Below are 23,558 nucleotides of genomic sequence, written 5' to 3'. Positions count from 1 at the left end.
GCTTGATGCTTTGTCATTTTTAGCACATTATATCTAAATGTATTTTTAAAGTATGAATAACAAAAATAAAAGGGGATACTGATGTAAAAATAGCTTGATCAAATGAAAAGGTAACTGGAAAAAAAATGAATTGTAAACTGAAGATGCTGCCACAGGGTGGGGACAAAAACATGGGTTTTCTTCACAAAGCTGCACCTTTTGGTACCAAAACACAGCATGCAGTGCATTTCACATGAGCTATGACTTCAGTAACATGTCTTTTTTTTTCTCCTCTCAGCTCTAAGCATTAAAATAAAAATGAGAAACACCTATTACTGGTTTTCAGAGGAGTCGCTGTGCAGGAACAAAAAGCAAGTGATGCATCTCAATGTGTTATAAATAATGGTCATAAAATTTAAGAGTGACTGTTATGATGTAATGATTCGAGCTGAATGTACTCATCATCATAAATGTCAAACTGTGAACATCAGGATAACCGTATTTGTCAGGGAGGTTAACTATATATTATGTAGCTTTTAGTAATGAAACCGTTTGCAAACAGGCCTCATCTTCAAATGGACAACTGAGACATTATGTGGTTTTAAAATATATCTTGTGTCCTTCACTGTAGTTAAGCTAATATAACACTAGTGCTCTGAAAATAGGTTCTTCCTTAAAGACAGCAGTATAAACCTATGAAAGCACTTGTTCACTTACAAGCAAATGGGGACGTTCACGTGGTTTAAAACCTTGACCGTGCTACTGCTGCGCTAATATATACATGTACATGCTCTGCTCTGGACTTCATGCTGCAGGATTGTGTTATTAGCCTCTGCTGAAGGGATGAAATAAAAGCCATTAAAGAAACAAATGTGCTCTTTCAACTCATAAAGCAGAATGGAAGCGCTGATGTCAATTAACTGCCATTTTTCATTATAAAGACACGCAGGAAACTGCAGCGAACGTGGATCATGTAGAGCGGAGGGTCAGTGAAAGTTCACCAGTATCGTTTCAGTTTACATACACCATAAAGTAAAACTGTTGTACATGCAGAAAAAGATGGAATCAGTAATTCATTTCATGCTTGGCAGAGCATATAAGCGCCTCTCTCTGTGATTGAAGATAGCTAATTGTTCTGGTATTAAATGACCTTCATGATTAAACATTTACTGCGCAGTTTGGTAGTTTTGTGTCATCTTAATATAAGGTATGGAGTATCCCAGCGTCGTCTCTACTCTATGAAATCAGTCATAATGGATTTAAACTGGGGTGTAATTATGGGCGATAATTTTGCATGTTGCACATTTAACCATCAAGTAGCCATCAAAGGTCATCAATGAAGATATGAAAAAATAAAGCACACTCCCTGACCATGAGATTTATTTACAGATGGGGGTAGTTTGGTTTAATTTGTTCAGATTTTTAAAAGAAATTATTCATTTCTGAGTTTTCTGTCTTTATAGCAATACAAAGGAGCTGAATGGGATTTAATTTCCTGACTATAAAGAAAAAATGTGTCATATTTTTATGGTAAAATGTAGTTCCAATGAGAATTTTCACAGTGAGGATTGACATGTTTTTTTGTTTCTTTTTTAAAAAATATACACGTTTCTGTGAGGTCTGCAAGGTGGCTCGGTGGTTAGCACCGTTGCCTCGCAGCTCGAAGGTCACCAGTTTGCATGCCGGTGAGAACACCTGGGATCTTTCTGCATGAAGTTTACATGTTCTCCCCGTGCAGCGTGGGTTCTCTCCAGGTTCTCTGGCTTCCTCCCACAAGGTCTAAAACCACGTTGAGGTTAATTGGTGATTCTAAATTGTCCGTAGGTGTGAATGTGAGTGTGCTTGGTTGTCTGTCTCTAAGTGTAGCCCTGTGATAGACTGGCGACCTGTCCAGGGAGTCAGCTGGGATAGGCTCCAGCCCCCCCGCGACCCTAGTGAGGATTAAGTTTAGATAATGGATGGATGAACGTTTCTGTGAAATTATATTTTTCTTCAAATATTATGTGCAGGACAAACAAAACTCCATTCACCTCAAACAGAGTGATGTGGAGGTGCACTTCTCAGAGACAGAAATCAACATCTGGACAAATAAAACCAAAACTAAATGCATGGCTACACATCACTATACATTTTTCTGTCATTTGAATGATAATAAATCAACTACAACGTGCTAATATTCAAGGCAGCGTGCTGTGGTAACGAGCAGTTCGCGGCTCAAAATAAGATAAAAATCTCTCAGCAGGCTTTGATGACATACGGTTTTATTTTTGAATGATTCTCCAACTTAACCACAACAACTGTCCATCTGAATATCGCTCCTAATCTTAGTCCAAAACTTGCTGTGTTGTCCGTTTTTCATGACACGTGGGCTTTAGTAACACATATCAAAGCAATATTGCAAACAAATCCAACAATCTAGTTCTGTTTTTTTGTTTTGTTTTGTTTTGTTTTTTTACAATAGAAACTTTATGAGTGATGTTTGCATCCTCACAAACACAAAATCATGAGCGGGGGAGAAAAAAAAAACAGACAAAAAAAAAATCAAAGATGAAACCAACAAGGACAGCTTTAACATCGATAGGTGCGGCGGACACATTGTGGTAACGTTGTGGACAGGTCAGTCTGGTAAGCGTGTGACCTCACAGTGTCGGCCAACACTTCAGAAAATACACACTTGTGCACACACATGCTCACTCACACACAAACACACACACACAGATTAAATGAACTAAATGATTTCATTCAGTTTTTGTACGTAACAGTGTGCATGGACTAACATCTCGACATCTTAGACTGCAGTCTGTTTTTAGTGAGTCGTTTCTTAGCTTGAGTTTTTGAAAAATAGTTCGATCTTCGCTCAAAAGGCCTTCTAAGCCGTTCTCCACCTGCCCCTGTTGTGAAAAAAAGAGGCATTAATTCAAATTTTAAAAATGCAGAATACTGAAGAGCTTCAAACTGATCATCAAATCGCTATCATAAGGGCTACACTAAACCTAGACGACGCTCTAACAAAACAAAAATGTGGATTTCCAAACTTGTGATGGGAGGCAGTAACTTGGCTCGAAAGCAGTAGTTGGACATTTTGGGAAATTTGCTTCTTGCTGAGGCTCAGATGAGAAGATTGATAGAAGTTGTAGTCTGTTAAATGTCAAGTTACTGCCACAAGTTGCCTAGTTTAGCACAAAGACTGGAAACAAGGGGGAAGCAACCTCAAGTGTTTTGTTTTTTTTTCAAAAGGCATTTTTTTGGGAAATCCGGGCCAGATTATAGTCCAGCACATAAACCAGGTAAAACCCCAACCTGTCATTCTCTGTTCTTTTTTTTTAAACAGATATAAAGTGTTAATTAGGTGTAAATTAAATTAAAGATTGTGTTCCTGCTGGCTACATGCTTCACTGTTTCCAGTCTTAAAGGTGGAGTCAGTGATTCACATCCAACAGTTTTGGTGAAATTCAGTGTTTATCTCCTCACAGTCCTCTTGCTTTGCATCATTTCCACAGCCTTGGCTCTCTAACAGGGAAACAAAGTGGCTCGGACTGATTTGCACGACACTATTCCACAGCGTCCTTTGCGTGTTCTTGCTCATGCACAGGACAGGAGGGAAGGGAGGAGGGACGACAAGACGGGGGCGGTGGGAGTGAGCGGCACCGTAAATCTGGCTGTCCAAAGCCCTTTTCAGACACGAGATACATAACATCAATCTGTCGAAGCGATGGCATTCTGTCATCACAGAGGTCACTTTTACATTAACGTTCCTCACAGCTTCATTCAGATACACCCACAACAGTGACACAGAGAGCCAAGGTAATATTTGTCATACATGTGAAGCTGGATGGTCCATCTAGTGATATAATGCATAATAATGCACTTACAAACAGAAGGTTGAATCCAAGTTTGCTTTGTGATAAATGACAGGCTTCCCATTAGACTGATTCTGTCTCCGCGTCAGAGGTAATTTATAATTATAGCAATCAATACACTTACTTCTGTTGTGCGTGAATACGTGCTGCTCTCTTGATTCTGAGATACTTCTGTGGAGCCTGCTGCTTTTTGATGCAGGTTTTAATCGACTATAAACTCGGAGGTAAGACTCTGAACAGCTGGAGGCAACAAACTAAAGTCCTGTTAACATTTAGCCAAAATCTGGGTCATATTTATAATAGATGAATCTCATGAATCTGTTATAGTCTGTTTCGTTGCTGTAAGTTTTATTTTAATTTCAGTTTCTAATAACTGTAAAATTGCAAAGAGGAAAAGAAAAATGTCCTGTGATTTTCAGATTCAAGCTCAGTCTTCTGCGTACATTTTCATATTTTTTGGACCAATACCAGTGCTGAGATGCGGAAAAAGCTTTACCTAAATTACTTATTTGTGCCGATCTGTTCAGACTCGTTTAAAGCGACACAGAAGCGTCATTGGGTTCAACCTACTGCCATTGCGACTTTCACTGAAAAGCAGCTCTCTTGTGACATGAAGCCGACACATGTAGAAGCCATCAGATTAACAGAAACGACAGCATGTCTGAAAGGGGCTTCAAGGTGCTAACCAGCTATGTATAAACAATCTTTCTCCAGAATCACAGACTCTACTTTTAATGCTAAAATGAGCTAACCTGCTGCTGGTAGTAATTCCATATTTAATAGACATTCTGGTATCAATCTTTGCATCCAACTCACAATCAGAAAACATATATTTCTTGAAATGTTCAACTATTCCGTTAGCAGACACACATGAAATTGGTACTTTTCATTGCTTACTACTGATTTTTACTTCTTTTCTATATGGTAAGGGATGGGCAAAAACGGGGGACCACGTCAAGAAAAGTTCCAAATGTCTGGCATGTATCCAGCTCCTCTTGTGCCGTGATATCGAATCCAATAAAAGGTCCGGTTCAGGAGTGGATTTTTCGTCTCCCCGTCCTCAACAGAATCCAGTCACAACGTGAGCCTCCAAAGCGCAGGGCCAGGAGAAAATGTTTCACTCCTTTGGCTTCACATTAAAATCCAAAAGGTAACTCATAAAGAGTTTTTTTCAAACAGCATTAAATCCACTACATGCATCCATTGCTCCATAAGTCTTTAAAATCAACAGTTGGTGGGGCTGTACGTGGGTTCCTTGGCATAAAATCCATCCGTTGGAATCACAGGTTTTGCCCCAGTTGCTCCGTTGTGTTAAACGGGGCAGCAGATTCATAAAACATAGCTCAAAGTGTGTGGTGTACTTGATGCAACACAAGTAATATTAGTCACATTATGCTGTTCAGTGTGTTCAAAAGCTTAATACTTAGAGGGTGTTTTTTTTTTTTCTTTTCTTCTTCTTCTTTTTTTTTTTTTAAATCAGTCAAATCCTTGGCCGATTTGGGCCACCCAAAACAGCACTAGGACAAAGTGCAAACACACCGAATGTTTTCTTAACTGGACAAAGTCGAAAAGGTCATTTGGGCAAACTCAACTCCTGTGACAGAAGTCCCCACTGATTCCACAGAAACAGAAACAAGGAAAACCCTGACATCATAGCCAATATGAATAGTAAATGTAAATATACACACACGCACAGATAACAGGCAATCAGTGTCATGTTCATTCAAATGCAAATGTGTTTCTAAGCTGCGTGTTGATTTTGTCCCTGTCGATAAACAGACTCTTAATGTGGTGCAGCACGGTAACAACGTCCAATTTTCACTAGCTTGCATTGAAGCGTAAGTTGGAGTCACGGCGCAAAAACGGAACATTTTCACATCTATCGCAACATAATGTGAGCTTTGCCTTGAGGAGAAAGTCCCTACGGATGTATTTAGATTTTTCTTTATTTGACTCTTTCCTACCAAAAAAAGAAAACGACTTGAAGAACCTTAATCGGGACCAACAGCAACACTCAGTCACGTGTAAACGCGAGCAGTGGGATTGGAGACTTTCTGAGCACTCTTGGCCCTCTAATAACACCGAGTGATGCAGAAAGTAAGAAAAGGAGGTGGCGATGAGGAGCAGTTTGTGTCTTAAGGTTCTCTTTGACTGGCTTTTCTCTCTCAGTGAAAGTCTATTGAGGCCCTGAGGTTTAAGAGGCAGAGAGAGGTGCAGGAGGCGACGTGAGAGAAAAAAAAAAAGTCTTCACCTTGTTCACCCCATAACCAAATGACGTTGCTTTGGCAGGGGGGGAGGGGGGGCGATCATGTGGGAGACATTGTGATGGACACTACTGAAGGTGTCCCCCGGGAGAGTGAAGTCACGGCAGAGCCCGCGTTTTGCAAGTTTAAGTTGATTGCATCAAAGTCGAACAGACAGGCGTGAGGGACAGAGATCTTCTGCCATGGGACGCACTGAATGACAGAGACAGGACAAGCTGGCCAGCTCATCGACTGGTTAATGAGCCAAACAGCAGAGTGTCCCAATGCCAGACTGTCTGAGCCATCCCAGAAAATACAGGAGACAAGTCAGGGAGGACAGTGTCAAACAAATAAACATAGAAAAACAGCAACAAGGAAAGACACAGTGGATAGATCCAATCTTTCTCTCAACGCGAAATCAAACAATCCGTCGTGGACGAGCCAGGCCAAGGGGCCGGCTGGCTACAGTGGGGTTCAAGAGACCACCACAAGGACAGTTTGTTTTCATCATTTATCGAAACTAAGACAATGTTTACTCAGAGAGTGGTTTTTTTAAATAAATAATGCATTATTCAGAACTAATACAAGTATCGGTTGTATCTTTGGGAAGTGCACCTCAGTAAATGAAATAATGATAAACTAGAAGATTTAGCCTGACTTTCTACACAGCGTGATTCAAACATGAACATCTATAGGTTCCTGTTGCGCAGTACAAATCATATTGGACTTTGTGAAACAAAGTTCCGCACTGTTTCTATTAGTACTCGTAAGTCAAAAGACATTGTGAAGTTAATTTGGAGCCTCACTGTTTTCTGCACTAAATCACAGGCTGGAAAGACGTTCATAAAACCAAGCTGTTGTCATCCAGACCGGGACCATCTGAATACCAATGAACAAAGCATAAATGTTGCAATAAAACAGAGCCGTGCCTGCATTAAAAAAAAAAAATCTGTAGCAGTGACCAAACCACTCTATTTAGAGTGTAATGGTTTAGCCTGGACTCAACAATACTGATATTTCATTGATGAAGACTGAAGAAATTAAATAAAGATGGTTAACTTCATGATTGAAACCAAACAACTTGAAGTGCAATAAGTGAGGATTTTGTTGCACAAGACAGTGATTAAAAACAGGAATTAAAAACTAGAGTTGAATGCAGTTATGTCAGTATTCAGGCGCAGGGATATTTCGCTTTGTCTAGAGTCGCACACTTCTACTGACTCTGCAGAAGCATGTCATCATTTGTTGTTTAAAGTGGTGTGGAAAAGGATGGAACCTCCAACGCTTCAATGGAGCGTTTTAAAAGTTAACATCAAAAACACTCTCAGGGTGCTCTGAAACAGTGCTGGAATAATTCAACTCCCAACCTCTGCAAAACATTTGATGCCAGACAGAGTGCAAGCTGTAATTAAGGCAAACGGTGGAAACACCAAATTCTGACTTTCAGTGAAAACAGTACCAACAAACGTCTGCTGAAAAGCTATGTAACAGCATCTGAGAACTATTATTTGACCAAACACTATTAGTTTAATAAATGATGAAAAGTTTTTGGCAGTAGACTTTTGACCCCACTGTATGTGCAGACACACACACACACACACACACACACACGCACGCACGCACACACATTGAAAAAAGAGGGACGGTGGCGGGGGAGTTGGCAGGGAGGTGTTATCATCCAGATCATCATGAGTCTTCGTTGCCAGAGTCGTCCTGGTTGTCGTAACGTCTGGTAGACGTTCCGCCGTCCTCCACGCTGCTCATCCCCCCGGCTTCACCTACGGACTCCATCTCGCTCTCGTCTTCATCTTCGTCCTCCTCTTCCATGTCATCGTCGTAGAGGTCGTCATAGAGGAGGTCTGAACTGCTGTCCTGAGAGGGAACCCTGGTCTGGACGCAGTACTCCGCCAATGTGGTCGGCACCTTGACGCCATCGCGCTCAGCGTCCGCTGCTGTTGACATTACCTGCTTCCTGCAGGAAAATCAGAAATAAGTCCGTGTTTAAGCATTTTTCCAGATTGAGAAAATGAGTGTACTGATTCCATGAACTACGCTTGTTGTAAGTAATTCTAACGTACATTCGTCTGTACGTAAACAACATATATTACCTGATTATCTCTGCATACTCCTTGTCCTTGCCTTTGCTGTCCCTCCATTTGCGAAACATAACAGAGGCATCCACATTAGCTGGGGAGAACGTGTTGGGCTCATTGAGCAGAGAGATCACACTGAGCAGGATGGTCCTGATCATCAAAGAACAACACACAGACAAAAATGATTACACTCTAATACTGCATTCTGTCATCATATGAAAAGAAAAGCGCCACACAGGCTTTTTGAAACTTCACAAGCTTCATGCCAGCTCCGACAGAGGCGTTAGCTCACCTCTTTTCTCTCGTGGTTCAATTACATGCTACGCCCAATCTGTTCAGGTTTTCAAACACAGACTCAGCACTTTACCTCAACTCTGTGAATCCTGCTGACCTGCTAAATTTAGAAGAAGTTCATAAACGGCTTCTCCTTTAGATGTAACGCAGAACAAAGGAATAGTAGAAGTTGTATGTGTCTGATGACCGTTCATGTTTTTGTTGCAGATGCTGAGGGACTATAAACAGACTACACCAAAGATTTTGCATATAAAAACGATGCATCCGTTCTATTCCACACGTTTGTCTTCACTGTCAGGACTCGGCATTTACTTTACCCCCAATGCAACTCAACCGCATTCTGCTGTTTTAGAAATCTGGATGTGTTGCTTATTGCTCTAATGGCAGCTAATTAAGCTTCAAGCAGAAATGTGGTGCTGGCTATAGAAGGTTAGTGAGTTCACATCTTTCTGACTAATTGATTTTCAAACTTGCAGTATTTAGTCCCCAACAGAGCTGCCATGTGACATCACTTGAGATGCTTCAAACTACTTTTTTACAGTAGTGGTACTCCCCAAGACTTGTAAACCAACTTTAATGTATAAAACAATGGGGAAAGTTCCCCTTTAACCCTTAGCTTTGTCATCCACATTCAGTTTAATTACATCTATCGTACAATAAGACAACAAGTTCCAGCAATGAAAAGACTAGTTAGACTGCACATATATGTTACAGAATAGATTCAAGTGCACACAGAAAAAGAAAAAATAAATTACCTGACATTCTGAGTGGGGTTCCACCTTTCAGAGGGCAGCTCCCCGCTTTGTGGGTCATCGACAGGAGGGTGCAGGATGGAGATGCACACGTCTCCATTCTGGAAGAAGACCAAAAGACACTTTATAACATCTGCCATGTAAACGTGAAGGTGTCGGAATGTTTAAAATCTCTCTTTGCTCTGTAAAACTCCATCCATCCATCCATCCATTATCTATACACCGCTTAATCCTCACTAGGGTCGCGGGGGGGCTGGAGTCTATCCCAGCTGACTTAGGGTGAAGGCAGGGGACACCCTGGACAGGTCGGCAGTCTATCGCAGGGCTACACTTAGAGACAGACAACCAAGCACACTCACATTCACACCTACGGACAATTTTGATCTGTAAAACTCATCCCTGTAAATTAAAGTTACATTTTCTTTTTTTTTTCCCCTGAAAATAATTCCCTAGCATGGCTTTGATGCAAGTCTACACTGCTGCTTTCTTTAGAATGTGCGGATCTATAAGGTCCCTGCCTCGATCTCCACACAATCCTGCACAGTCGCTGCACACCAGATCACTACAACTCTGCTCAAACACTGTAAAACTACTCTGCCCTCTGGAGTGAGTCAAACCAAACGTGCTCAAGTTGAAAAGTGACACACTTCCATCACCATAAACCGTCATATTAACATGTCAAGGTAAAACATACATGCCAAACCGGCATCATATCGTCACCAAAACAAACAAAAAACACAAAAAGCTTTACCTCATAGATGTTGGGGTGCCACATCTTAGTGAGGAAGCGAAAAGTTGGTGGGGAGTACGGGTAGTCGACTGGGAACTTGATGTGAGCCTGCAAGAACAAGCAGAGGTTGACAGTCAAAACATTTTACAGACAGCCGAGCTTGATTAAAGTTATGATAACACTCTCCACATAAATCAAAACCAGATATATCTGTAAACTGTATAACAGAGAGTTTTGCTGGCCTGACAAAATAAGTTCTTCCTTTAGGTTTTGAAGCGAAACACTATCAAAATGAACCGTTTGGTCATGCAAGCTGATATCATTTAAACATTGAGAAACCAGAAATGTAAGTTGATGAATTTAGTCCAAGTGTAGTCATGCTACAAAATAGATTCTGTTCGCTCTTCAAGTCAAACTGTAATGCTAGATTAAATAATAATAAGCTCTCTTATGACTGAATTGTTGAACCTCACAAGCTCAGTGGTGGCAGGTATTTCACCACAAAGCTGCTTCCTGTAACCTTTTATTTGAAACATGTCATAACACAGAAATCACACATTCAGCCAGACCTACAATCACACTGCATTTCCATAAATATTTTATAAGCACCGGACATTACGGGACATAACATTAGGTGCTCCTGGTTCTGTGTTTTCTTTCCAAAGTATTGCACAATTATCTGGGTGAAAGGCTTGTAGGCCCGGGTGTGTGTAACGCCACCTCGGCTCCCACTGCTTGTCAGTCAGATAGGACTATCACTACTCCACAGCTAGTCACTGCACTACTGCAGCCATGGGACATTAAAAACACAGACGCCATGTTGCACTGGTGTGAGTTTCCACTTTTTTCAGATGCGCAAAAGCAGGTTAACGGGTTCATGTCAACGGAAATAACAGTTTAGTCGTATAGCTTTTTGATGCAACAGTGGCATCAATTCTATGAGCCACTGATATGAACAATTTTTAGTGTCTTCCTTGGGAATACTTGGAAAATTAGGAGCTTTTAATTGTTTGTTGCAAAGGCTTATTTCAGTCTCCTTTTCAGCAGGTAAAATGCTCATTATGGTTTAAATCTGGTGGCTGACTTGGCCTATCTAATGCCTTTCACTGATAAACGCTTCGGTTGCACAGGCAGTGTCTTCGGGGTCACTGTCTTGCTGCAGAATGAAGGTCTAGCCTATGAGATTAGAGGAATTGCTTTGTACACAGCCAAACAAAATGTATCTGTACATTTCTGAATTCATCATGCTTCTCCATTATCATTAAAGATGAGTGAACCAGTTCCATAAGCAGCCACATGTGCCCATGCCCGCACATGACCTCTACGTTTCACCGAAGTTTCGATCAGCTCCAGTCTTTCTCCTCACATCTAACTTGTTCAGAAAGCTTTGCTCCCTAACCTTTCTGGCTTGTCAACTTATTCTTCTTTCAAATCTTGCTGCTCTCAAGTGGTTTGTATCATGCTGTATAGCCTATACATAACTTACTTTTACAACTAAAAGTGCAGCCAATGAACACAACACAGCCATTTCTGTGAAAGGGTAAAATATCTATGAAAATCACGAAATAAAAATTGATAATGACTAATTACATTTAACACTCCTGTTGATTTTAAACTCCTCTGACTGTACTTTTCGTGGATACATCAACACACTTCATCCCTGACTATGGATGGTATGTTCTTAAACCCACTGCACTGCTGTTACATCCACAGGAGCCATGCAAGGTTCAGCAAAGCCACACAGGTACTGTAGTCAATCACTTCCACCAGTTTTTCATTAAATGAAGGTCACCTGCACACACCTTAAGTCTAACAATCAGGGCAGTAGTAAACCAGACTCTACAGGTCATTTATTAATATAATTATATGGGAGTCACAGTGGTTCAGAGGTAAGCATTAGCTGTCCTACAGCAAGAAGGTCATGGGTTTGAAATTGTTGGCAGAGTGAGGCCTCTGTGTAAATATGTTACGTGTCTCGTTTAAAGACATGCAGGTCAGGTGAATAAAAAACTCTAAATTGCTCGTGAACATGTTTGTGAGCCTTATAATCGGGTGGAAATGTGCCCAGAGGTAACTCTTAGCTTTGGCACCTATTACACATCAGTGTATGCTAATAGAAGGGTCCCTGCTTTGCTGTTCCACCGGAGGTTTCTCATATTTTAGTGTGTGTGTGGTATCCGATCCCAATGTCTAAAGATACATAGGATGAAATATAATATGTAGCGCAGATTACAGCACACCAAAACAAATTTGTGACTCAAGGTAAATCAATCTGATTTGAGTAAATCCAATAATAGATAACACTGTAAAGGCAAAAGCAGCATTGACCATCTGAAAGAGCAGACTACGGCAATACCTGCTGTGTATTATTTTGGCCTTCCTGGTGGGCGACAGCGTCACCTGCTCGGCCCTAGTTTGACAGTGGGCTCCACCTGCTACACGTTCTGAACATTATATAGAATAGGTAACATTAAAGAAATGAAGATGGGTCTAATCATGCCCTTCTCTCTTAGTCTTTCTCTGTGCTGAGGTGCCATCTATATCGGTCTCATAGCTAAAAATAGCTATCTGAAGCACAACCATTACAGAGTGAGGAGGGTGTCGGCTGGGCACGGAGAATTGTGGGGACACGGGGGGGTAACTGAAAATTAGTAAACTATAGATATGGCTGTCTTAAAAAAAATCTAGAGGCCAGCAGGGGTGAGATGTTGTCAAGTTACAGGTTTTAGAAGTGCAAGAGTACTTGGTGTGACACTTTGGGTCACTGTAAGCGAACTACCTGGTTGTTTTCAGAGCGGCACTAATAATCTGTATGTTTTACTTTGGAAGAAACTCTCACCAACAGCACAGTTGGAGTACACACACATATATATGTAATCTCCTGCTAGTGAATTTACTGTACACAGGCTTCATAAAGTAAACACGATGCCCTGCTTTGACTTCTCTGACTACATATACTGGAAGGGGTTTTTCCCACCTTAAAGTAGCCGCCCTCGTACAGGGTGTTGGGGGGTCCGAAGATGGCCACTTCCCAGTTGTAGAGGTCAGACTCCTCCACCAGAGTGATGCGGAAACCCTCCACCGGCTGCTCCTGCAGAGACTTCAGCTCCATCATCAGGGCCTTCTGGGAACTAGGGGTTGCCTGGTGGGCCATGTTAGTTCCACTCCTGACACCAGTAGCCACAGATCAGTCAAAAGGTGGGTGAGGATTGCAAAGTGCACAGAAATATTAGGAACTTGAAAACACGTACAAGGCTCTACTTAAATTTCTCTGCTCATGATCACAATCTGACTCCACAGCAAACAACCACAATGCCTTAGCTGTTGTTTTGTATTGATTCAAATCCTTCTAGAAAACGCAGGGGGAAACATGAAACAGCACACCCGATTAGACAACGGTCCTGCTGGCAAACTGAACGCTACATAAAAATTTCAAACACAAACAGGATATGTGGCCTGCCAAGCTAGCTTAGGTCAGTGGTTTAGTTCGCAGGCCCTTTATGGGGAAAAAAAGCAAAGTTAACAAAAAGTGTTTACCTCTGTCTCCTTGCACTGTAATGTGTTTCGTTTCGTTACAGCTGAGAAGTGGAGGGTAAACTCATTGGCTGTCCATGCTAACCTGGCTATGTCTTGAAAAAGAGACAGTGACAGGAGCAGTGGATTTTCTGCTAAAGCCTATGGCTGGTCCTCGTGTTGTGTTTCCGAAATTCTTTGTGTGCCAGTGTTGACAGTTGACATGGAGCAAGTATCAGTGTAAGTCACGGTCTCCTGTGGATCATTCTTGGGCGCAAAAGAGGAGTCTCGCTCTCCCTGCCATCTCTCCGGGCTGCTGATTCGGTTCGGACAGGCGCTCAGCTGATCCCTGCTTGTTTGTATTTGTTTATCTGCTCTCTGGCAGTCTCAACTTCTCCACACGTCAGCTAAACCCCTACCGAGCAACTTCGTTCAAATGGAGCAGGTTTCTGCTCTCTACCGTCCCCTCCAGCACAGCTGCAGTGTAAAAGACTGAGAAATACGAGCCTACGGTCGCAAAAAGGACAGTTAGTGAGAGGTTTACACTCGCGAATTACAGTGGATTTAATCGATTTTTATTTTCCTCCCATCGATGCTTCCGGCTATCATTGCGCGTGTCTGCGGAACGTAAAGCGCGTACGGGTCTGAACGTGACGTGCGCGCACCCGATGCTGGGGGAAAAAAAGACATAACGACATACATGTATGGAGTGCCAAACCTGTCATAATTCTTTTAAAAAAGAAATGAATAAATGAAGGAATAAATAATTAAATGCATGTTTTGTTTTGTTTTTACGTTTTCCTTTCATTTATCCATTTAGTCATTGATTTTTTTTAAACCTACTTTATTTTTTGTTCCCACATTTATATTTATTTCCACAGTGATGTATCATTTTTACACTTGTTTGTATTATTTTTATATTTCCACATTTATTTTTTTGCATGCTCATTTATTTTATCTCACATCTAGTAATTTTATTTCCACATTTATTTATTTATGCATTTATTTTTGCTTTTCCGCTTTTCCTAATGTGCTCATATGTATTTTCCCACTCTTGCACATTTTTGCTTTTCCTCACCTAAAGGAAAATGTAAAAAAAATGACATATACTTAATTATTTATTTCCTCATTTATGAATTTATTTCTAATTATGACAGGTTTGGCTCTCCATATACATGTGCATAACACGTTGTTGTCGTTTTTCTTAAACAAATTTAACAGCAGCCCTTCAAAACACATGTAAATGCATATAATTTAAATGTGAGTATTTTTTGTTTATGTTTTAACTATATATAACATTTACATGTATTACACAATTTTACTTTAAAAAAAAAAAAAAACATCACCGCAGCACTTCCAAACACACGTAAATGTATATATTTAAAATGTGAATATGTTTTGTTCACGTTTCAATGATGTATTCAGCTGTATATTGTATTTACACATATAACATTTTTTTTCTTTCCGATTTAGACAAACATGACTTTAGAAACCAGGGAAAACAAATGCATCCACTAACTATATTTCAAGTAACGTCTCATTTGTGAAGATAAACAATATCGTTAACCTTAAAAATAAAAGATTAATAACATTGCTTGGTTTGTTAAAAAGCTGCCTCCCCTTAGAGTTATTCATAACTTATTATTTTCCCCCTATATTGTGAGAAACAATAGATGGGAGATATGTGATGTATGTGGTTGGTTAAGTTATATTTATTCAGCAAGTCTTACTGATATCAGGACTGACTTTCTAGTGAAAATTTAAATTGAGATGTTGGCCAATAATGTTAAAATGCTGTGAATGAGTGTCTCTAGGTAATAAGTTGTTGACAGAGTAGCCTAAACCTAACTGAGATGAAAAATTATGGAAAAGGTAATTTACACTTGGCATTTGGTGTTTATCAGAATCACTTCTGATTATGAATAATATCAGCAGTTACATTACTGCTAAAATAGTAAATGCTCTTTTTAAAAATGTATTTGTATCATGTTGGAGTTTCTAGTTTATTCCTACAGCTTTTTACTTTAACATACAAACATTTGTTTACATTTTTGCTGTGCTGCAGTATACAATGGCACACAGTTTATCACAATAAAATGAAACGAAATTAATTATTAATTAAATTCATTAATTATTGTCAGTCTTTTTTAAAATAAATAATTTAGAACAATCGATTATTCGGATTAATTTTTTTAAAAAGTCGCTGGTAGCAACTAATAAGCACTGCCGTGTCACGATCAGACGTCATGTTGGCGAGTGACGTTAAACAGGAACCAGTGGCAGAGAGCTTGACAAATCAAGATGGCGACCTACGCTGAAGCAGGAAAGAGGTTTCAGTATAAATAAAACTCACTCGGAGAACAGTTTAAATTGGAGTGCCACCGCGAAAAGACGTCGTCTGAATTTTGAAAGGGCAAGACGGAGCAGATACTGGTGAGAGAGCTCTGTGTTTATATGTGAGTTCAGTTTTATGTGAGGGGCGGTGGCAGCAGAGACAGCAGTCTGTTCTATCCGGCCACATAACGTTAGAACCAGGCCACTGGCGAAGCTAAGCGTATTAGCATGAACAGTGGCATTCCCCCAAGTCTATTACCCAGTGTCTGGTGGTGATTCTCGATGAATTCATTTATTCGGCCTGTATATCCCCGTAATACCAGCTAAGCTAATGCCGTACGCGACGCTGACTTCCCACTGTTTGGTAGCTGTTAGCGTATTGAGCTAGGAGTAACCAAACATACAAATAGCTTAGCTTGTGGCTAAGGCTACAATAACTTAAGTGACACGAGCTAATTAGTATATCTTACTTCACTGCCTCTTTTGGCAACTTTTGTGAGCCAGACGTGACAGCTGGGAGCCTTGAAACGAAACATTTTTAACAGAAACCTGCCTGAAATTGCGGTCAGCTACGACTATCGTTTTTGTTTTAAGTTGGACGCAGTTGAGCGCACCCTAAGTTAGCTAACCCATCTACCATGACGTGCTGTCCAATGCTGTTATCATTGTACCTGGTACCTGCAATGTTAATACTAACTCGTGTTTGCTCCACCCTAACTCTGTGTACAAGCTAAGATGTTAAAATAGCTACGACACAGCAACATGTGTGATCGGGTGTTGCATAACATTGTCCCCAACTACTATTAGCTAGTAACTGTAGGGTAAACACAAAACTAAACTGTTTACGCTTTTTCACCTTGATTATGTGTGGTCCATTGCCACAGTATTAAAATGGTGAGATTTTGTGTCAGTCTAATGTACAAATGCTTGTTTTTCTTTTTCTTTTTTTTTTCTTTTTTCATATAGGCAGTTAACAAAACCATCATAATAGGTCTGCAAATTAATAGATTGTTTATTTAAACTTTAGCCTACTGGAGTTTTAAGTACTTTTTTACCAACAAGTCAACTGTGTAAATGGGTCAATCAGTCATGTTTTATAATGAACACTGCTCTACATTAGCACAGAGATCAAAGTTCTGTGTTTCGCAGATTGAATACAGTGGCTTCTCTGTGCTGATAATGTGAGGCATTGTTGCACAGCATGACCAAATAACTGGATTATGTGACTTAAGATTCAAAGCAGCTAATGCACAAAGAATGGATGGGGGATGATTTGCACTGGCATGCGACAAAGTGTCATTTCACTTGTGCTTTGATTAAAACTGTTCCGTTGGACTGTTATCTCTATGAAAGACATGCTGCGGTGTAATGTCAGAAGCTTCCGTGTCTGATCAAATGTCACATGCAAAGGCGGGTGCAAGAAGGACTGTGGAAATCCACTTTGGGCCTTTTTTTGTATTGTTTCGCCATTTTAAGAAACACTGGCCTATGGTTGGTAATCGTCAGTCTTGCTGTTCACTAACTTGTGCACTCATTTCTGTTTTCAGTGACTCTAAATGGCTGCGAGGAAGTCTGGAACAGATGCATATAACAACGGCAAGAGCTTCTTTTAATACACTTTTGGCTCACTGTTAAACTATACTGATGTTTTGAGCTGTGAATTTAGTATATGTTCAAGGTGACAAGTGTTGGTCGTTCCAGTGTCTATTCTTCTAATAATATACTTTGCTTTTTGGTACACAGGACCCATCAGCTACCTTGATGATGTTTCTTTCAAGATAAATGATAAATTCCGCTGTCCAGCCAAAGTGGGGCTGCCTGTTGGTTTCTGTCTGCCAGACTGTGGCTCTTTACTTTTGAACACACAGGTGAGTCAGGTACAGGGAAGGTGTTGATTTTGCATTGATGTTATTTGAGGCCTACATTTAGCTTTGCACGTCATACTTTTGGTCATATTTCATTATACGCAGTCAAGTCATGCTTGGTTAATGGGCATTTTAACAGATAGTTGTAGCTAAGCACATGCTGTCAGTGAGCTGACAGTTTGGTACAAGAAGTTTTTTCAGTTATTGCAAAGAGTTTAGCACATCTGCTTGAAATGATGTACCTTTTATGGTTTACAGTAATATGGTACAATACTTAGAACAACCTGAAATCTTCAGTTTAGTCAAGTCCTGATATTTAAGTTCTATAGAAGTTAAGCTGGAGTTGTAATATCAAGTGACTGTTATACTAAATATTAATAGAATAATTATTTTTCTTTGTTATTCTGTGTCCTCTTTGCCTATCACCCTCATCCTCCTCTTCCTACTTCCTCAACAGTATGACTTTTCTCTGGAGAGACGTACTGTGCGCTGGGGGCTAGAACTGGCTGAGGCCAGAGCAGCAGAGGCCAGAGCAGAAGAGGCGGCAGCTCAGCAGGAGTCAGAGAGCAGAGAGTGTTTGACTCAGGCCCAGGACATTGATGGCAGTGGCGAGAAAAAACACCTTTCTGCTGCAGAGGACCAGGACCTTCCACCACCAGCGCTAAACCCTGTTTTGGCAGGGTTGAGCCATGATGCCATTCTCACCCCACTACCCGCCCCAAGCCTTGGCCCCAGGAAAACCCAGCCTAGCACTCCTAAGCCACACAGCCTCAATCTAGCCGACTTTGAGCGGGAAGAAGACCCCTTTGACAAGCTGGAACTCAAAACTTTGGATGATAAGGAGGAGCTAAGGAGCATCCTCCAGAGCCAGCCCCAACCTCAGCCTCCTCCTTCGGTGTCCCCACCAGAGGTCTCTCAGCCAGGGTCAGCATCACGTGGAAACAGCCCATCGCCACCCAGCACCAACACCAGCCTCTCAGCTAAACCAGGCTTTACCCACAAACCCAATGGATTGGTTAACTTGCTGGACATGGACAGAGTTGGACATCCTGGAAGAGCAGGGTTTGATACAGACGATCGACCCTGTAACATTCGCTCTCTGACTTTTCCCAAGCTCTCTGACTCTGGTGACCCAGAGCCAGTTAGATACAGTTCACTCGCTGCACCCGTTCCTGCTCCTCGGCAGAGCCTGCCTAATGGCAGCCCGCCAACCCTACCCAAGACTCAAGTTATTGTTACACCTGAGCCACCCTGCCACACCAAGAGTGGCACACCAAAGCCAGTGAGTGCAAGAATACATACTGCATATGTGACTAATTGTGCCTGTAGTTTGTGTGCAATATAGTGGTGATTAGCAGGAGATGGTAAATAAAAATGTCATAAAATCTTAGACCTTTATTGATATTCACGTGTGTTTTTAAAAGGCCAACCCAGGGTCAGGATCTGCTGGTCTGCCGTGTGGCGGAGCCCTTCTCAGCATGAATCCCGGTGAACGTCAGTGTGTGGAAACGCTTGTGGGCATGGGCTACTCCTATGAAGGTGTCCTACGGGCCATGCAAAGACAAGGGCAGAATGTGGAGCAGGTAAGACTCCCTCCCACCCCAATGCGCAGAAACCTGGATTACTAACACATTAACTGTCTGATGCTTAGCTTTTGAATTATTTTGTTTGTGTGCTTTTGTAATTTTGCACGGTGAAGATTGAATACACTACACCTGTAAATGTAGCCTTAAAATAAATGGTTTGCACTCCCCTAACTGTCTGTGGTGGCATTAGATCAGGTTCTGTACAGCTGCTATTGTTGTTGTTATGGCAACTATTAACAGATGTGGTACAACAGGTTCTGTATGTTTATGTACTGCATGTATCAGATGTAATATGAACCTTTTGTGTTTAAAATGATGAACTTGGATTTGGAATTAGTATAGTAAGTTAATGCAGCAGAAAGAGTAAGATGAAGAGCAAAGAATAACCTTACAGAACATTAATATGGGGTCATTTCTATTTACTGTTTGACCTTATCTCTTTAAGAACTGTAAGCACCATGTTGTTCTTTTACTTGTGATGCAATGTCTGGTTACTAGACAGATGATTAACAGTTGCTTATTGTCTGCCCAAGGTACTGGACTATCTGTTTGTCCATGATCGTCTGTGTGAGCGGGGCTTTGATGCAAGTGCAGTGGAGGAATGCTTAGAGATGTACCAGTGCTCAGAAGAAAAGGTTTGTACATTTTGCCGTTACATACCCGTACACTTAAAGAACATAGGAAACCATTAAAGCATAGCAGAATATGTTTTCATTTTAATTCAGTGAGAGGCAAAAAAAAGTCATTCGATTTCATTAATAGATTATATAATATAGTTTTAACATTTATTTTTTTTCATCTGTCTTAGGCCTTGCAGTTTCTTGAGCTGATGTCAAGATTTGGTGAAATGGGATTTGAGCGGGACGCCATCAAAGAGGTGCTGCTAGTCCACAACAATGATCAGGACAAGGCTCTGGAGGACCTAATGGCTCGTGCCACTGCTAGCTGAGCCAAGCCAGTCAGCTCACCAAAGCTCTCCCCAGGGCATGCCTCCCGCTACACCCAACAGCCCCTTTCCTTCTGCCTACCCTATCACACCATGCCCTGCCCTGCCCTGCCCTTGCCTTGGCTGTGGAAGGAACAGCTGGGAGACTGTTGTATTTCTCTCTGTGCTAAAACATATTGTGTCTCAGCACTTCTTAAAGACTGTGTGCCTAGAGTGGAGGGGGTTAAACTGTAACCATACTTTGGGTTGGTGTTAGGTTCCGGGATTTGGTACAGCCATGTTATTCAACAATAGGAGGAATGACTGTGCTGGGAAGGGGAAAATGAAAGAATTAGGCTGTGGCATTTTGATGCCATTCTGATTTGCTTCCACTTGGAAGTGTTTATCTGACTGCAAGCAAAACTGCAGAACTGAATGGGGAGGGGCTGGTGACCGGCTCTGAGTGCATCACAGAAAGACCAGTGTGAACTTTGGAAACTCCCAAACAACTAAGCTGCCATCTTCCACTGCTCACTGCAGACCTAGTAAATGGTGGAGGGGATAGGGGGCTTTGAGGAGGCTCTCTACACACTGTACCAACTAATGTTAAAAATTTAAAAAAAAAAGAAAAAAAAAGAGGAAAAAAGGCACAGTCACCAGACAGAGAACTGACTCTCAAAAAGTGCCCTCTGTGCTGTGGTGCCCTGCACCTATTTTGTTCTGCTTTATGCTTTCATTCACTCATGTCTGTTTTTCTGTTCATTTTGGGCACTTTTTCTTGTCCATTTAAAGATTCCATTTCTTTGCTTTCTGTTTTAGGAATTGCATAATTGATCATTAGTCATTATAACTCAGAACATAAGAGTACTACTGCCCCAGTATGCTCTTCGACCTGCACTGGAATAGCCTGCTAAAGGAGTGGGAAGACATGGGGAAAATTCCTCTGCAGGAAATTTAGAAATATCCCATGACCCACTGGCACTGATGTGTCACATACTTCACAGGCACACACGTTTCATAGTTATCAACTTATTTAAAATAGTACACTGACACTTTGATTTTAAAAATAAAGAGTTTGATATGTTATTGTAAGATATGTTAACTTACAAGTGTGACACTTTTAACGGTCATGAACCTTTGTTTGCAGACTGGAAAAGAGTGAGTGGTTTAAAAAAGAAGAAGAAAAAGAAACAAATTGTAAATGGAAGGTTGTTTTTGCAGCCACATCACAGTGCAATAGAGACATTTCATATTGTGTGACTGTTGACTGGCACTTTGAGCCTCAAGTAATCGTTGGGAGATGCGTAATGGTCTTTAAGCCTTGCTGGAAATTTGGATGAAACTAGAAAAGATTTGATTTCAGTGATTTCTATCATTCATTCTCTGTTATTGAATTTCATATGACAAAATCTAATCAAACATGACTTTGGTTTGTTGACTTGTCCACTGTTTGTCCTCATGAGTAATATGAAATGAGTATTCTTGATTTTAGTTCGGTTGGCATCTCCACAGTCCCTTTTCAAAAAAGGTCAAAAATAATTTTCCAATGTTGATTGCAGGGTTTTTTTTTTTGGTAAAGAACGTTCTTATTTCTTTCCCTGCGTGATAATAGACTTCCTGGGTTCAATGTTTGAAAAACATGCAGCTGCACCAATGGCAAAGATGGCAAAAAATTCCCATAATCTTGAGCTCTGTGGTTTTGATGTGGATTGTGAGAGGCATGGTAACAGATTAAGGGCTTAAAGTTAGTAAAAATGTGACTCATAAAACTGGCACTTTGCTTGGGACAAGTCCAATATTTTGTCCTCTGTTCAATGTGCAAGTAGAACATTTCTAACCACTACTCTATTTGAGAACAAAACAGTAGTAGAATATTTTATTGCCAATACAAATATCATTTTACTTGTTTGATAGAAACTATTAATAGTGACAAACCGTCTGCAGAATATAGAGAACTATTCAAACCACAAAGTTGCGGTAAATTAACTTCCCAAACTGGAAGCATGCCACTCTTTGCTTCAGTGGCAACATCCTAAATCTATCCTTGAGTCAAATTTTGCTATTTTTTTGGTGTTTGAATCCCTAATGGAGGGGAGTAACATGTCATGAGCAAGGAGTCATGTTAGTAGAGTTACTTTAGCCAGTGTTTTAAGTCTGATATGTGGTTGATATGATCGACAGTTGAGTGTTTTCACTTAGTTTTTTTTTTTTTTTTAATGCCTTTTTAATTACCGCGATAAAGAAGACAGGTATACTTACCTAAGAGACAAACACATAAGTGGTATTATTGTCTTATTGTCTCCATACTTGATTCAAGTGTGGTGTTGGTAATCCGAGATAAAGCAAGTCAATGTTCACTTGGCTCTCCTCTGACAGCCACCTAAGTTGGGCTGTTTACAGTGTGGATGGGTCTGGACCTCCTCCATTGATGCCTCCTGTTTCTGTCCTGATCTTCAAGTTGTACAAGGGATAAAGTGCAACTACATTCTCATTATTTAAGGGATAACATTTAAGGGTTTATATATCAGATTCACATCTAAGTCACCACATAATGAATCTTCAGAACATTGAAATATTTTATTAGTATAATAAAAAATGGTTGAGCTAAGCGTTCTTTCCCAAGCTCCTAAAATGTGATTTATAAAATGTTTAATTTCCTCTTGAAAAACACATGATTAAATGTGCACATCTTTTCAGTGAGACTGTTGATTGTTGCTGGTCTTGCTTTTTGAGCTCAGTTTGATAATGTTTTTTTTCCAAGTATGATCACAGTAGATTAAATATGATACATTAAGTAGATGAGGAAGTACAACTACAGCAAACATATTTTTATTCTCTGTTCACTTGACAAGACCACAACAATACAGATCTTTGTCCATCCAGGTATTGTCACTGACAGCTGGAAACATCCAACTGTGAGGCCTGGTCAGCAGAAAGAAAGACCAATATGCTAAAGAGTAGAGGCCATATGCAGCCTGCCTGTGGTTATCAGGGCAAATAAACCAGGAAGGTTACAAAACCACAGGTAACATCTGTTCCCAGATCCAAATGAATGTCCCTGATCGTACTCCTCATCTGTGTGTTTTTCAAATTTTTGCATCAACCATACGTTGATGCTGATGCAAATAACAGCCATCTTAAGAAAATCCAGTTAGCCCTTTGTCATGTGGATTTAATATAAAAGATGTGTGATTTTTTTGCATGTAGCCTGAGATTATAACCATCTTAAGGTGACCACTAGAAGTCCTCAATAAGCACAATAATAGCAGGGAATATGAGATAACAGGCCAGATACATCACACACAAATAGTAGTTGTTGTGAATCACAGTCAATTAACAGAACTACATTTTTGTCAGCATAAACTTTTGCAAAGTTAGCATTTT

At 40.6% G+C, this 23,558-nt stretch overlaps 2 protein-coding genes across 2 annotated transcripts; one reads left to right on the top strand and one right to left on the bottom strand.

Moving 5' to 3' along the window:
* Positions 1-2,223: 2,223 nt before the first annotated feature.
* On the bottom strand, positions 2,224-14,076 carry ube2r2 (ubiquitin-conjugating enzyme E2R 2). Its single transcript, XM_008280515.1, has 6 exons — positions 13,489-14,076; positions 12,929-13,118; positions 9,973-10,059; positions 9,225-9,322; positions 8,191-8,325; positions 2,224-8,054 (listed from the first exon to the last, which is right to left on the bottom strand). The coding sequence occupies exons 2-6, from the start codon at positions 13,103-13,105 to the stop codon at positions 7,769-7,771; spliced, it is 783 nt and encodes a 260-aa protein (XP_008278737.1). The 5' UTR covers positions 13,106-13,118; positions 13,489-14,076; the 3' UTR covers positions 2,224-7,768.
* Positions 14,077-15,752: 1,676 nt separating this feature from the next.
* ubap1 (ubiquitin associated protein 1) lies at positions 15,753-22,876 on the top strand. The gene is made up of 7 exons (XM_008280514.1): positions 15,753-15,897; positions 17,346-17,394; positions 17,542-17,666; positions 18,121-18,945; positions 19,088-19,246; positions 19,783-19,884; positions 20,058-22,876. Exons 2-7 carry the CDS (start codon positions 17,355-17,357, stop codon positions 20,196-20,198), a joined length of 1,392 nt encoding a protein of 463 aa, XP_008278736.1. The 5' UTR covers positions 15,753-15,897; positions 17,346-17,354; the 3' UTR covers positions 20,199-22,876.
* The last annotated feature ends 682 nt before the right edge of the window (positions 22,877-23,558 follow it).

Source organism: Stegastes partitus, unplaced genomic scaffold (genome assembly GCF_000690725.1).
Source record: "Stegastes partitus isolate 25-593 unplaced genomic scaffold, Stegastes_partitus-1.0.2 Scaffold197, whole genome shotgun sequence".
Lineage (NCBI taxonomy): Eukaryota > Metazoa > Chordata > Actinopteri > Pomacentridae > Stegastes > Stegastes partitus.
Note: the sequence above shows the minus strand (reverse complement) of the source record. Positions and strands in the feature narration are given on the sequence as shown.

Excerpts from the sequence above, each read along its gene's own strand:
- ube2r2 (XM_008280515.1), bottom strand. The coding sequence starts at position 13,105 with ATGGCCCACCAGGCAACCCCTAGTTCCCAGAAGGCCCTGATGATGGAG. Across the intron at positions 8,326-9,224 it reads AACCCCACTCAGAATGTCAG|GACCATCCTGCTCAGTGTGA; the intron begins GTAATTTATTTT and ends TTTGATGATCAG. Across the intron at positions 8,055-8,190 it reads GAGTATGCAGAGATAATCAG|GAAGCAGGTAATGTCAACAG; the intron begins GTAATATATGTT and ends ATTTTCCTGCAG.
- ubap1 (XM_008280514.1), top strand. The coding sequence starts at position 17,355 with ATGGCTGCGAGGAAGTCTGGAACAGATGCATATAACAACG. Across the intron at positions 17,395-17,541 it reads AACAGATGCATATAACAACG|GACCCATCAGCTACCTTGAT; the intron begins GCAAGAGCTTCT and ends TTTGGTACACAG. Across the intron at positions 17,667-18,120 it reads CTTTACTTTTGAACACACAG|TATGACTTTTCTCTGGAGAG; the intron begins GTGAGTCAGGTA and ends CTTCCTCAACAG.